The sequence below is a fragment of the Hibiscus syriacus genome, unplaced genomic scaffold (genome assembly GCF_006381635.1).
Source record: "Hibiscus syriacus cultivar Baekdansim isolate YM2019G1 unplaced genomic scaffold, ASM638163v2 tig00005459_pilon, whole genome shotgun sequence".
Classification (NCBI taxonomy): domain Eukaryota; kingdom Viridiplantae; phylum Streptophyta; class Magnoliopsida; order Malvales; family Malvaceae; genus Hibiscus; species Hibiscus syriacus.
This window is the reverse complement of record NW_024062058.1, coordinates 711808-727150: the sequence shown is the minus strand read 5'-3', so window position 1 is coordinate 727150 and position 15343 is coordinate 711808. Positions and strand designations below refer to the sequence as shown.

Below are 15343 nucleotides of genomic sequence, written 5' to 3'. Positions count from 1 at the left end.
AAATTATGATCAATTTATTTTCTATCATGATACTTAAAAATATTTTTCTGAAAAGTAATTACAATAAAATAAACCGACCCTAAATTAAAATGATGAGTAAAAAGATCGAATCATAATAAAAAGAAAAAGGCCGTTGATCCGGATCCAGGCATGAAAAAGCTTAACCATCACATGGCACGAAATGCTGGGCAGTACCTTGTGAATAAGTAAACGTACAACGGACAACAAGTAATAATAACAAGGGAAAATTCCATAAAATATCACTGAACTTTAGGCATTATATCATTTATACCATTAAACTTTTACTTTTGTCTATTGTAACATTGAATTTTAATTTTCGTTTCAATTATACCGTTGGGACGTTAAATCGTTAACAATCTAATCAAATGATATCGTTTTTGTGAGGTGTCTACGTTAGCAGTAGGAAACCACGTTGACAGCCGTCAATTACATCATCGTGCCATTAACGATTTAACGGTTTAATAGTATAATTGAAATGAAAATCAAAATTCGGTGATGTGACTGAAAAAATTGAAAGTTCAATGGTGTAAATGATACAACACCTAAAGTTCAGTGATATCTAATGTAGTTTTACCATGATGATAATAATAATAAACTGAAACCCCCAACGGTCAGAAGAAATAATAAATAAACAATAATAGAGAAGAAATCCCAATAACGTTCACTTTTATCACTCTCCGTTCCCACTTACAATAAACTCAGCTTCTGCTTCTCTCCCAAATTTCTCTTGATTCGCGTAATGGAACCAGCAAAAATCGACTGGAACAGAATAGACTCCCGCTTCATCGTAGATTACGCTTACGAACACATCGACGCTCCTAAATGGGTTGATTTCTTGGCCATTGATCAACAATCCATTGACGATGATGCCTGGTTCTGCACTCCCGGTACCACTCCCATTCTTTTTTCTCCTCTCAATCCACTTCATTTCTTCACCATTTTCACTTTTATTCTGATCTTGGTATTATTATGCAGATTGTGATCATCCCAGGACCGCGCAGGATTTTCTTGAAGCCTCGCCTCTTTCCAAGGCTCCTCGACGAGCGGTTACGGGCGGAGGAAGTCGAAGCTCCCCATTTCGCGTATTGAATCAAGGGTATTAATCGGAACGTGATTAGCTTTACGACATGTTTAATTTAATGTTGTTTTCCGAACTTCACTTACTTTCAATTTCGGGGCATATTTTGTTTTAGAGGAGCTAAACCGAAGAGAAGAGGGCAAACCCCAACCCAAATTCAATCGAAGATTGATGATGGTGAAAACCAGAACCCGAATTTGTCAATTCCTCCGATGGATCAGCAAGCTAAGTCTTTGAAAGCGGCAATCAAGTCGAGCAGCGAAAGAAAGAAATCGATGGTTAGGGATGACATTTCCCAATCCCAAATTGACGAGATGCAACGGCTGAAGAGTACTTCGTTGAGTAGGAACTTGTTTGCTAGTAGGGATATACTGAGTCATATAAGCGAGTTTTGCAACGAGTTGAAGAAATTGGCGACCAGGGCAAGGGAGAGAGAAACAGAGGGGAAAATGGGTGAGGAGAAGATTCAAGCCCAAGAGGCTGTGGTGGTGGAGAAAGAGAGGAAGCCATTGTTTGAATTGGGTCAAGAAAAAATTAAAAAGTAAGTTCAATCAAATGTTAAATTCAAAAGACTGCTCTGGGTTGTTGATTTTGATTTTGATTATGTATAGTGTGATTAGAAAAGTTGGATTATGTTGTAGGGAAAGTTGCAGAAGCAGAACACAGGAGGCAGATACAGAAAACATGGCGCCTCCTCTCTCTCTTAATATAGAGAATGTAAAGCACAAAGACAAAGGAGGATTGCTCCAAATAAGAACCAATCCACCTTCACCACAGAGCTTTTCAGCCCCAACCAAAACCACTACCCCTTCTAATGCTCCCAGATCCAGGCTGATGGTATGCAACATATGCAAAATCATATGGTTCCTTTCAATGATTTGTTTATATTTATGAGGCTTACAATGTATGCATCCCCAGGAGAATGGGATCCTTCAAGAAGTGAAGCAAAACATGGATATGAAAACAGACAAACCAGGAAGCAGTGTCTCTTCTACTTCTGTTATTACTGATGTTAATGTTACGGATGGAAGACAAACAAGAGCTTTGGATGTGTTTTGGTTCCTCAAGCCTTGCACACTGTCTGAGTAAACAAGTTGGTAGATCCGACAACAAACGAACTCAGACGCCTTCATTTTTTTTTTCATTCTTTGATTCTTATCCCTGAAAACTTCTCTGTTCACAGCTCCATATTCGAAAGTGTTAGCTCTATAGCTCTCTCTCTCTCTATTAACTGTAATTCCTTGATTCTTTTGTTGTTGATAGATAAGAAGCTGTAATCGATTCGTTTAATAATTGCATTGAAAACCTTTTCTCAGTGAATAAATGCTAACCTTGATTCTTTTTGCCGCTCTCTTTTTCTTTTTCTTGGCTGCTGCAATATCAGTTTAATCAATGCCTCTAGCATCTTTCGGATTTCTTTCGCAAGTCGCATTTCCGATGATAATTCTCCTCCGCATATTGAGGTCTTAGGAATCTCATATCTTCCGTATCATTACAATCACTTGACGTGATTATTGTCAAATCCCGTTACCGACTAAATTTGCTATATGATGACTATATCTAAACACCCCATCGAGCTACAAATAGTCATCATCATCCTACGCATATCTACAGAACCACACCTGTAGTTCTCCACTCAAATTAAAAGGATGAACTGTGAGACATCACCATAATCCAATTCTATCGGAAGAGTGAATACTAAAGAAAGCTCTACTGTCTTGTTTTATGACAACACTGTAATTTTTTCCTCCCTCATATTGTTAGCATTTAGCAACACATACATACAAACAATTTCTCACATTATCTTTATCTAATTTCTTCCTAGATAAGGTAAGGATGTAGGAGCAAAACCCAAAGACAAAAAAAAAAAAATTGTCATAGCCTGCTAACATGCATACGACAAGGATTACATAGCTAAAAATGCCTCCCTTACCTCTTGGCAGGCAATAATAAAGTGGCTTTAAATTCTGGGGCACCCTATTATAATCTTTAACAATATTTATATAAACAAACATGAAAGTAAAAGGCTTCTAAACCCTAATGTTTGGAGTAAGATTGATCAATCAAGTTCATACAAGCATTAATTATAGCTGGGGGAAAGGCCAAATACAGATTCAAAATTCTAAACCCATTCACCAACAAATACAATAACATCAAAAACCCTAAACGTTGGGGGGATCAAAGCTACAAATCTCACAAGCATAATATTCAAGAAGATTGGTAAAAGAGTTCAACAAACAACGCTCACCAATCACCATACGAGTCCCCACAAAAGGTATATACATATCCAAGAAACATATATGGAACTACCAAAAGAATGTTTTCGACTTTATTCCCTGCTAGAAGAAGAGCCTTACCATATGCACAGTGAAAGAGACGCCTGATTCTTCAAGTAGTAGGTTAGAACATAAGTCAATCTAACCCTAATCTAGAGTCAAGTTGCAAAGCATGCAATCCAAGACCCGAGACCAGACGAGGCGTGCACGTGGGTAGAGCCTGTGGGTATACACACGCGACTCCCTTACCAGATCCTCCATGGTCTCCACAAAGAGATTCAAGCTTCTCACGGGTGGAACGTACAGAATCAAAGGCGCCGCAGAGAAAGCAATTGTGAATAACAGCTGCAACATCACGTCGCTTATGCAATTCCAATGAAGCAGAGCAACAACAACAACAAAAAACCCAAACTAATTTGAAGTAACAGAGTTGCAGAAAGTTTTGGAGATGGCCCAGACTGTTGAAAGCTTTAATTTGTTGAGAAAATTAGAGGGATGCAGGGAGAAGGTCCTTTAAATTAATTGTTGTCGATGTGGAATATATATTATCACAAGTAATTGGATGGAACACGGAAGAAAAAAGTGCGTAAAAGTAAACGGGTAAGATGGCAGGAAGATAAACAGCAACTTCTGGAAATATGAAGAAACGGTAATATAAAATAGTTATATATTCATTGAAGATTCAACTGCACTGATTTAACTTAATCATAAGTATTAAAAAGTCACTACTTTTAAAATTGGTAAACTACCTACCTATTCATTTATTTTCGTGTTTATGTTTTAATCATTTAATTATAATACGTTTTTGTTCTGTTTTGATTAAATACAGATCGAGCCTAAAAACACTTAAAATAATTTAGCCATGTAAGCCTCACAAACACCCCCTTAAACTTGATCGACAAATAATTCGAAGGTCTGAGATGAAAGTTTTTAAAAATTATATGTTGTAGTTTGAGTTATGGGAATGATATCTATTGTTCGAGACAACCCGAGCCTAAACGATTTATCAATGAGAGAAAAATGATCCTCAATTAATCAAGAAAGAAGGAATCAGAGAAGAGGAAATCTTTTTGACTCGTCCAAAATTGCACCACATGAACCCGACAATTTTGGCCCAATACCGTAGGTGAGTTAATTATTTAGCCCAATACGACATCAAATATTTTATTTTGGGAATTACGACATTTGTTACAGTGACTTGGAACTCGTCACGTACGCATGACGAGTTTTAATAAAGTAAATTTTTTATTGAAACTTGTTATTCCGATTGAATAAAAATTATTATTTGGGTAAACTCGTCATGTAAGCCTGACAAGTTTGGCATGCACTATAACATTTACCGTAGATCCCAAATTAATTTTGAAAATTATCTAATAGGCTAATTTTTTTTACCAGCATAGTCTATTGGGTCAATTTTGCCACAGGAAACCCCATAGTTTGTATAGTCATTGCCACTGACCACGTTGATACAGTATGTTCTAACCCTGTCGAGTCCAATGCAAGAGTTTTATACATCAATATTATTAGACTTTATGTATACTACATGTGTGTTGATACTGATTGGGACTACTCTTGTACCACAACAATCTCATTACCGATCTCTTATTCACAAACGTATCATAGATCAGTTTGTCCCATTAATGCACAAACAACATCAAAAAAAAAAAAAATTGGACATGCAGCTATCCTTGAATAGAGACTTGGCACCCTCATTTTTCAAGATCTGAGAGAATGCATCAAGTAAGCTCTTGTACTTGACAGCTTCACCAGAGGTCATCATCATTCTTCTACGAACAGTGTCGATCGGGTAGGATGCAAGGCTAGCACCATTAGTGATGAGCCAGCCAAGGGCAAAGCTAGCGAAGAAACTATCCTGCAATTACCAGGGGGGAAACAGAGAGCGATATGTCACTACAACATTAAATTATAAAAGTAACATTTACAAGCTCAATGAAAGAAATTGATAATCCAGAGTTAGAAATAAAGCATTGATTAAGGATATAACAAGAAAACAAGATTCATATCAAACCAAAGAAGTCATAATTATATGGAAAACCTTTAAAATCCTAGGCTATCAAACAACATGCTAACCTGCAAATTTCCGGTCAAAAATATACACCACGGTAAACAAAGATTCCAACACATGATATATTGAAACCACGGTAAAGCCCAGCAATACCATCAGATTTTAAGGTCTTGCTGTAAACATCGACAAGGCCGTTGAATTGCCTCTCGCCTCCCTTCTTTGCAGCCTTTGCGTCATTGGCAAGACGGGCTCGAGCATAGTCCAAGGAATAGACAAACAGAAGGGAAGAAGCACCAGCAGCACCACCTGATGCCAAGTTCCCAGCAATCCATTTCCAGTAACCATCTTTGTCTTTCTTGAAGTTGAAAAGCCTCTTTAAGTAATCCTTGAAAGCAAAGTTCAAGGCCTGTTGCCAAAGGAACAAAGTGGTCGTCATACAACACAAGCAATCAAATTAATCTAAACATAAGTTCTAATGACCATGCTTAACCTGAGTGGGGAAATAACGAATAACATTTGCAGTGTTTCCCCTCCACAAAGATCCAAATCCTTCATCTTGAATTATTCGCTTGAAACAATCACCAATACCTTTGTAGGGTTCAGAAAGCCTGCCACTTTTAATCATTTCATTCTGGTTCTGAATCAAAAGCTTAACACGCTCAATTGGGGCCGCCAGCTGTCTTAGACACAGCAGCAGAAACACCACCCATTAGGAAATCAATAGCAAAGCTGGCAAACCCTTTTTCCGCAGGGGCTTGAACACAAACAGCAGATGATGAAGGAAACATAGATAGGTCACTGATAGCTCCACAAGCTCGGACAGTAGGATACTGCAGTGCAGCATTGGAGTAATTCCGATATACAGCATGCCTTTGATATAGAGCAGGCCAACAGATAGACCTATCTGTTGAAAGGAAACAAAACATGGGCCGCTATGACATGGGCGGCTATCAAAATTATTAAGCTTGAAAATGTTGAATTTTCAAATGGTAAAAATGTTAATTTAGTCATTGTACTTTTAGGGTATTTATAAGATTAGTCATTTAGTTTCAACTATAAATACCCTAGCTCATTTAGCTTTAAAACCATCCCAAATCATTCTAGCTTTCTTCCAATACTAGAGAATTTAGAGAGTTTCTTGAGAGTTGTTTTCTCCTTTTTATCAATAGAGAATTATCATTGTTTTCTCCTTGGTAGATCGAGAGAAGTTGTAATTCCTATTTTCTTATAGTGAAATTCTTCTACCGTTGCCCGTGGTTTTTACCCTATATTATTTAGGGGTTTTCCACGTAAATTTTGTGTCTCTTTTATCTTCAATTTTATTTTCTCAAATTATCAGTTGTGATTTTGCTCTATCTGATAGCCGTCTTCCGCAACAATTGGTATCCGAGCCAGATTTGAGTGAAAGTAAGAAGGTATTACCCATTCTTTGAAGGTTCCAAAGAAATATTCACGATAGTGAAATAGTGGGAGCTATCTGTAATAGAAGTTATGGCAACGAAATTTGATATTGAAAAATTCAATGGGAGAAATTTCTAATTGTGAAAATTAAAAATGAAGGTCATCCTGAGGAAAGACAGTTGTCTAGCAGCTATCAGTGAAAGGCCGGTGGATTTCATAGATGACAGCAAATGGAACGAGATGGATGGAAATGCTATGGCAAACTTTCATCTAGCATTAGCAGATGAAGTATTGCAATCATCGAGGAGAAGAAGACAGCTAAGGAGATATGAGATCATCTCACCAAATTGTACGAGGCCACATCGTTGCACAATAAAATTTTCCTTAAGAGGAAATTGTACACTCTCCGAATGTCAAAATCTATTTCAGTGACGGAGCACTGAAATACACTGAACACTTTATTTTCTCAGCTTACATCCTTAAGTTGTAAAATAGGAGAACAAGAACGTGCTGAACTTCTACTTCAAAGTCTACCGGATTCGTATGATCAACTCATCATCAACTTGACAAACAATAATGTCACCAGTCTAGTCTTCGATGACGTTACAGCTGCTGTTCTACAAGAAGAAAATCGGCGCAAGAACAAGGAAGACAGACAAGTAAATCTGCAACAAGCAGAGGCATTGATAACGATGAGAGGGAGATCAACAGAACGTGGCCAAAGCAGCAGTCACAAACATGGTAGATCGAAGTCGAGAAGCAAGAAGAATTTAAAGTGCTATCATTGTGGAAAGAAGGGTCACTTGAAGAAGGATTGTTGGAGTCTCAATAAAAACTCCAATCCACAAGGCAATACCGCAAACACTTCAGATGATGGAGATGCTCTATGCTGTGAAGCGTCAACCACCGTGGAAGGCAGAAAAAGATTTGCAGATATATGACTCATTGATTCGGGAGCAACATATCACATGACCTCAAGAAGAGAATGGTTCCATCATTATGAACCTGTCTCAGGAGGATCTGTGTATAGTTGCAATGATCATGCCTTAGATATCGTTGGCGTGGGAACCATCAAATTAAAGATGTATGATGGAACAATCAAAGTTGTTTGAGATGTACGACACGTGAAGGGCCTGAAGAAAAATTTATTATCCTACGGATTGTTGGATAATAATGCAAGCAAGATTGAGACACAGAAAGGAATCATGAAGGTGTTCCGTGGAGCGCTTGTGGCGCTGAAAGGCGAAAAGATAGCAGCAAACTTGTACATACTGAAGGGAGAGACTTTGCTAGAAGCAGAAGCCTCTGTTGCCTCATGTAGTTCAGATTTTGCAATGTTATGGCATCAGAAACTTGGACACATGTCAGAATAAGGAATGAAAGTCCTTGTGGAGCAAAAACTACTTCTAGGCTTAACAAAGGTATCACTTACTTTGTGTGAGCACTGCATAACAAGTAAGCAGCACCGGTTGAAATTCAACACATCAAATTCTAGAGGCAAAAGTGTTCTAGAATTGGTTCACTCTGATGTATGGCAAGCACCGGTTACATCCATTGGCGGAGCAAATACTTTGTCTCTTTTATTGATGACTACTCCAGGAGATGTTGGGTGTACCTTATTAAAAAGAAGTCAGACGTGTTTTCAACTTTCAAAAACTTCAAAGCGCGGGTGGAACTTGATTCTGGAAATAAGATCAAGTGTTTCAGAACAGATAATGGAGGAGAATACACAAGCGAAGAATTTGATGACTTTTGCAGGAAAGAATGCATCAAAAGACAGTTCACAGTGACGAACACTCCTCAATAAAATAGAGTGGCAGAGTTGATGAACAGAACCTTGTTAGAAAGAACAAGAGCAATGTTGAGAGATGCAGGCCTAGAAAAATCATTCTGGGCAGAAGCAGTCAATACCGCCTGTTATTTGGTGAATCGAGCTCCATCAATTGCATTAGAGCTGAAGACACCAATGGAGATGTGGACTGGTAAACCAGCTGATTATTCAAACCTCCATGTATTTGGAAGTATCGTGTACGTGATGTACAACTCCCAAGAAATTTCAAAGCTGGATCCAAAATCCAGGAAATGAAAATTCTTGGGGTATGTTGATGAAGTAAAGGGGTATCGCTTGTGGGATCCCACTGCCCGCAAAGTGATCATCAGCAGGGATGTTATCTTTGTAGAGGATAAACTACAAAGAAAAGAGAGGATGATAGCGCTGAAAAGTCAGAGACTACTCAGATACATGTGGAAAAGGAGGTTGAACAATGAGATTCTTCTGAAGCAGAACCAGCACATGATGAACAAGAACCAGAGAGTTCTGAAGCTCCAACAACTCGTCAATCAAATCGTGTGAGAAGACGTCCCAATTGGCACTCAGATTATGTTATAGAAGGTAATATTGCATACTGCCTTTTAACAGAGGACGGTGAGCCATCAACATTTCAGGAGGCAATAAACAGCTCAGATGCTTTACTGTGGATGATGACGATGCAAGAAGAAATCGAAGCCCTTCATAAAAATAATACATGGGACCTTGTTCCACTACCACAAGGAAGGAAGCCAATTGGTAACAAATGGGTCTTCAAAATCAAGCGAAATGGTGATGATCAAGTGGAGAGGTATCGTGCAAGACTGGTGGTCAAAGGATATGCTCAAAAGAAGGTATTGATTTCAATGAAATATTTTCTCCTGTGGTTCGACTAACAACAGTTCGAGTAGTTTTGGCAATGTGTGCTACATTGAACTTACATCTAGAGCAGCTAGATGTTAAAACAACTTTTCTTCATGGAAATCTTGAAGAAGAGATTTACATGCTCCAGCCTGAAGGTTTTGAAGAAAAAGAAAAGAAGAACTTGGTTTGCAGGTTGAACAAATCTCTATACGGTCTAAAGCAGGCACCGAGGTGTTGGTATAAGAGATTTGATTCCTTCATTATGTGCCTTGGATACAACAGACTTAATGCAGACCCTTATGCTTATTTCAAGAGGTCTGGTAATAACGATTTTGTTATATTGCTGTTGTATGTGGATGACATGTTGGTTGCAGGACCCAACAAAGATCATATTGAAGAATTGAAGACACAACTGGCTAGGGAATTTGAAATGTAGGACTTGGGATCAGCAAACAAGATTCTAGGGATGCAAATTCACCGAGACAGAAGTAATAGGAAGATTTGGCTTTCACAAAAGAATTACTTGAAGAAGATTTTGTCACGATTTAGCATGCAAGATTGTAAGCCAATTTCTACCCCTCTTCCTATTAACTTCAAATTATCCTCCAGTATGAGTCCTAGCAGTGAAGAAGAGAGGATGAAGATGTCTCGAGTACCGTATGCATCAGCAGTGGAAAGTTTAATATTCGCTATGATATGCACAAGACCAGACATTGCACAAGCAGTGGGAGTGGTTAGTCGGTACATGGCGAATCTAGGCAAAGAGCATTGGAATACAGTGAAGAGGATCCTGAGATACATCAAAGGGACCTCAAATGTTGCATTATGTTACGGAGGATCAAATTTACTAATCAATGGGTATGTAGATTCTGACTATGCAGGGGATTTGGATAAGAGTAATCTACTACAGGATATGTGTTCAAAGTTGCTAGTGGAGCTGTAAGCTGGGAGAATAAGTAGTATGGCTTCAAGGCTTCCTCAGTTCCTCTTAACTTCCCATCGTGAGAAAGAATCTATTGATTGAAGACCCCCAACTTTTGTTTTCTTCTTTCTGTTTTTAATTCAGGGTTTTTTAAACCAGACCGGTTAACGAACCGAACATACTACCGGTTTATTGGTTCAACGGTTGAATCAGTTCGATCGGTCGGAAGAACCGGACGACATCATAATTATTTAAAAAATTAAATTAAAATATTAAAATATTTAATAAAAAATAATTTTTATATCACAAGTCATATTCAAAGCAATTCATAACATATATATATATAAGTTAAAAACCATAAAATCAAGTGAAACAAAATGATTCAAATTAACTACAACATAATATTTAAGGTAAACCATATTAAATAATAAATATAATTATATAACTATAATCAAAAAATAAATTTGGGACTAAAAAAATCATAACAAAATGATATTTGTTTGGTTTAATTTTTTTTAAACAATCTTACATGACTAAGAAACATAGAAGAGCATCCCAAAAGTTTAAAGAGTAAAAATATGAGAACAAAACAATCTCAAATGGCTAAGAAACTTTGAGCATCCCAACTAACTTCTATAAATAATAGAGGTAATTTGACATTCAAAATCATGGAACCTTTTGGTGAGCATTGAGTGAACTATTCTTTCACTTCAATCAAGCTCGAATTTTAGGCTTCAATCGAGCTTCTAATTTTTTTTTGAGTTCAAGTTTCAATATTATATTTCGAGTTTGAGTTGAACTTGATAATTTTTAGCTCTTGAGTTTGAGTCGAGTTGAACTTACTTTTAAAGTTTTCAAGTTCGAGTCGAGCTCAGCAATACTCGAGTTCGACTTGGCTCGTTTAACAAACGACGTCGTTTGGTTTAATTTTTTTAAAAAAAAACTAAAATTAACGGTTTTTTCCGGTTTTCAGCCGGTCCGGTTCGACCGGTTCAGCGGTTCTGACCGGTTCACTAGTAGCGGTTCACTAGTAGCGGTTCAACCGGTGTAGATTGAAACGGACTAGACAACAGTTTCCGGTTAAACCGGTTGAACCGACCGATCCGATCTGATTTTCAAAACACTCGCTTTTTTTACATTTTAGATGCGTACCAAGAGAAAAGTAGAATTTTTAACTTGGGTTTTGGCGCCCATAAGCTTTATTTCTTTTATTTTTTTTACTAAGCTTTGAGCCCATAAGTTTAATTCTGTTTTTCACTAAGGTTTAAGCCCATAATTGATTATAATTTCTACTCAACAAAAAATGAATAGCCCAAATTTACATAAGCTTAAATCAGCGTAAACAATTCTCACTCGCATCAATATGTCAGAACTTTTCATGCCGTATTTAGGTTCTTAATATTGACAACTGAAGAGTCAAACATTTAGATATATACCAGCACTCAACACCCATACACGAGTCTACCCAACATAGGCTTAGATTAGTCTCTTAAAAAGTATTATAGAAGATATAAACAATAAACATCCAAAAGTACATCACCCGTGTCCGACCAACAATGAGGGCCGAAAGCAGAATCAAATAATGAACAAAAATCAGGTTGTATAACTTCAAAAAAATCAGGGACCTATTGAGTATTTAAACCTAAAAAAAGGGGGCAAGGCTTAGATTAATTAAATTTAAATTAATATGGACCAAAAATACCACTGGACAAAAAAGTTTAAACTATAATTGCATGATACGTTGGTGAAAGTTTTACGATGCGACACCTTTAATATACGGTTAAAAAAATATTGATTTTGTTATTATTTAAATAACAAAATCAGTAAAAAATTACTTTAAAATATTATTATTTCTACCTAAAACATCAATATTTTTTAATATTTTGGTAAAATATCTAATAATAACAAAATTGATAACGTTTTATCAGTTTTGATAATAAACTCGATAAAATATCTAATAATAACAAAATTGATAAAAATAATAATGTTTCTAATAAATTTTTATCAATTTTATTATTTAATAATAACAAAATCGATAATATTTTTTTTAACCGTATACGAAGGCACGTGGTCATTTCCCAATTCGTTGCCTCCCTATATAAAATTCTTAAAAGGAAGAAGCCTCCCCTGAGCTGAAGATACTTAAAGTGAAACCATCCAATTTAAAAGGTCAGATGGAATTTAGCTTAAAAGTAACACAAAGCAACAACGAACAGTAGTATACGTTGCCTTCCTATTAACTCTGAAAAGGAAGAAGAAGCCCCCGAGCCGAAGACAGTGAAACCATACATTTTAAAAGGTCAGATGGAGATCATCTTAAAAGTAACACGAAGCAACAACGAACATTTCAGAACGTAGGAAACAATAAACAAAAGCAACAGGTAGAAATAGAATCCAACTTTAAATGTGGATTAGATACAGATCTGACGATTTGCATTCGAAACCAGCGGATACCAATAGATCTAACGAATCAAGGCAAAATTCTACAGATGACGATGTGTTTGACTATAGATCAGATCGAAAGTAGACAAAATTATATCGGTCAATAAATCTAAGAACACTTTTCGATATTTGAACAGTAAGATAACGGTTGAGAAAAACAGTATAGATCTAAAAGAGAAGTGAGGAACTATAATAGGTAAATTCAAAAGAAAAACATCAGATCTGATACGCTGGTAATGTTGGAGAGGGTGTTGGAGGACTCCGCCTTTTGCTTCGCTCTGATATGAAAAGGGAAGGCCAGAGGAAAAGAAAATGATTCTCTTCTGTCTTCTCTTTTTGTACGCAAGAGGCTTCGGAGAAAACCGTTCCTTCCTCCGTTTAATGGGCTTTGTACGTCAGTGGGAGGAGGGGCAAAACTAGCCCAATAATATGTACGGATTTTTTATTTAGCTCAATAGAACAATTAAAAGTTTATTTATAAGATTTACGATATTTTTTATAGTGACATGTAATTCATTATGTGACGAGTTATAATAAAAAATTATTTTCTTCAAATTTTTTATATCGATTTGATAAATTTTAATAAAAAATATTTTTTATTGTAACTCATCATCTCGTCGTAATGAGTTTCATGAACACTGTATAAAATATCGTAAATCTCAAAATAAACTTCTATTTTTCTTATTTTCCTAAATAATTTACTTGTTTGCCCTATTGAAGAAAAAAAAGGGAGGAGGCCCTGCCCAGCTCAGGCCCTATGTGCGAACCCATAATTCAGTGCGATTAACGGTTTCATTGGATCAGAGCCCTTCCCAATTTCAGTCCCTTAATACTTTTTTAATTGATGCCATGTTTGTTAAAAGTATTAGTAATTTTTTAGGGTAAAGTATACAAATGGTTCCTCGATTATAAGATAATATTTTATTAAGTCCCTCAACTGTTAAAAGTTATAAAATGACCCTCCAACTATAGTATGTTGCTTTGTTAAGTCAATTGACTATTAAAATTTATAAAATGGTCACCCAACTATTTATTATGTTTCAAATTCGTCCTTTTACGTTAAAAATTTGATAGTTGCTAAGTTGGACGTTAATATGATGATTATATGATAGTCGTTTGAGATTATAGGATCAGATATTATCATATCACATTTAACAGGTTAACGTTCAGCTCAGGATATCCTCAATTTTTTTAACAAAAAGGACGAGTTTGGAACATAATGGACAGTCAGTTGACCATTTTGTAACTTTTAATAGTCGAGGGACACAACAAAGCATCACTCCATAGTCGAAGGATCATTTTGTAACTTTTAATAGTTGAGGGACTTAATAGAGCAATATCTTATAATCGATGGATCATTTGTGCACTTTACCCTTTTTATTGTACTGTGAATACATTTTTTTTAATATTTAATTACTAAAATGCAGCTGAAATTTATTTTTATATTTAATTTATAATATATTTATTGCGACAATGACTCTTTTCTGAATTAATACTTGCGATAATGGGAGAAGCTCTACATGAGTAATGTCATGACTTCTAAAATCAAAGAGAAAGGTAATATGGTTTTAAAGATGAATTCTGGAAAAGAACTCGAGCTGTAAAAAGGTGTTGTATGTACCTTACATACGAAAAATTTTGTCTCTGAATACTCTATTACATGCCAATTATATTCGAGATTTGATAAGGTAAATATAAGCAATAAGTAATCACATTGTTATTACTTACCATGTTGTCAATGCTCGTGGCATTTCAATAACTTACCATAATATAATGAACGAGTTTTTGACTCAGATTATATAATCTTTAAAATGTTATCTTTACCTTTATGATTATAGATCCTAGCTTTAGTAACAGAGAAACATATATTCACAAACATATTCATCATCCAAAAAGGGAAGTGGTTCTTTCGCTGACATTTGTTATTGAAGCTCTTCAATGATCTTGTTTTACACTTCGGGATGCCTTGAAACCAGCCAAATAAACCAAGTGAGAGCCGAGCTTGTTGTGTCCTTAGCTAACTCTATCAAGTTCAAGTTATTTCCTTTTTGGGCTTATATATTTTGCTATTCATCATCAAGAATTTGCCATGCTTTTCTAAATGTATTCTCTTGCCTGATGTTCAACCATTTTTGCAACATGATGAAGCTTTGAGGCCTCACATGTCGATAAAATAAAGCTTTTCAGACATCATCCAGGGCCATGGAGAAAACGGACTTCAGAGAAGTCGATGGAGTGGTATTCGGGGTTGTTGCCGATAACTAAGATGCACTTGAAATCAAATGTAAACCTTTGGAAAACATATTCCAAGTCGACCACCGGGCTCCATTTAGTGATGTTTTCGAGAACAGAAATTAACCCATTTTCCCACTTGGTTCGAGTAGCCACCGACAATAACCAGTGGAAAAATAGATGTCTAATGAACCCTTGCGCTGTTTTCCTCTAGTATTTCCATAGATCCATGTCGCCGTTGAAAATCCCATCCCCGATAATGTTAAATATCTCT

General features: G+C 36.3%; 1 protein-coding gene and 1 pseudogene across 1 annotated transcript; one reads left to right on the top strand and one right to left on the bottom strand.

Moving 5' to 3' along the window:
- Positions 1-760: 760 nt before the first annotated feature.
- On the top strand, positions 761-7573 carry LOC120199426. The gene is made up of 6 exons (XM_039200509.1): positions 761-908; positions 997-1117; positions 1215-1640; positions 1741-1936; positions 2018-2192; positions 7563-7573. The coding sequence occupies exons 1-5, from the start codon at positions 761-763 to the stop codon at positions 2186-2188; spliced, it is 1062 nt and encodes a 353-aa protein (XP_039056440.1). The 3' UTR covers positions 2189-2192; positions 7563-7573.
- LOC120199425 lies at positions 3512-6327 on the bottom strand (annotated as a pseudogene).
- Positions 7574-15343: the final 7770 nt, after the last annotated feature.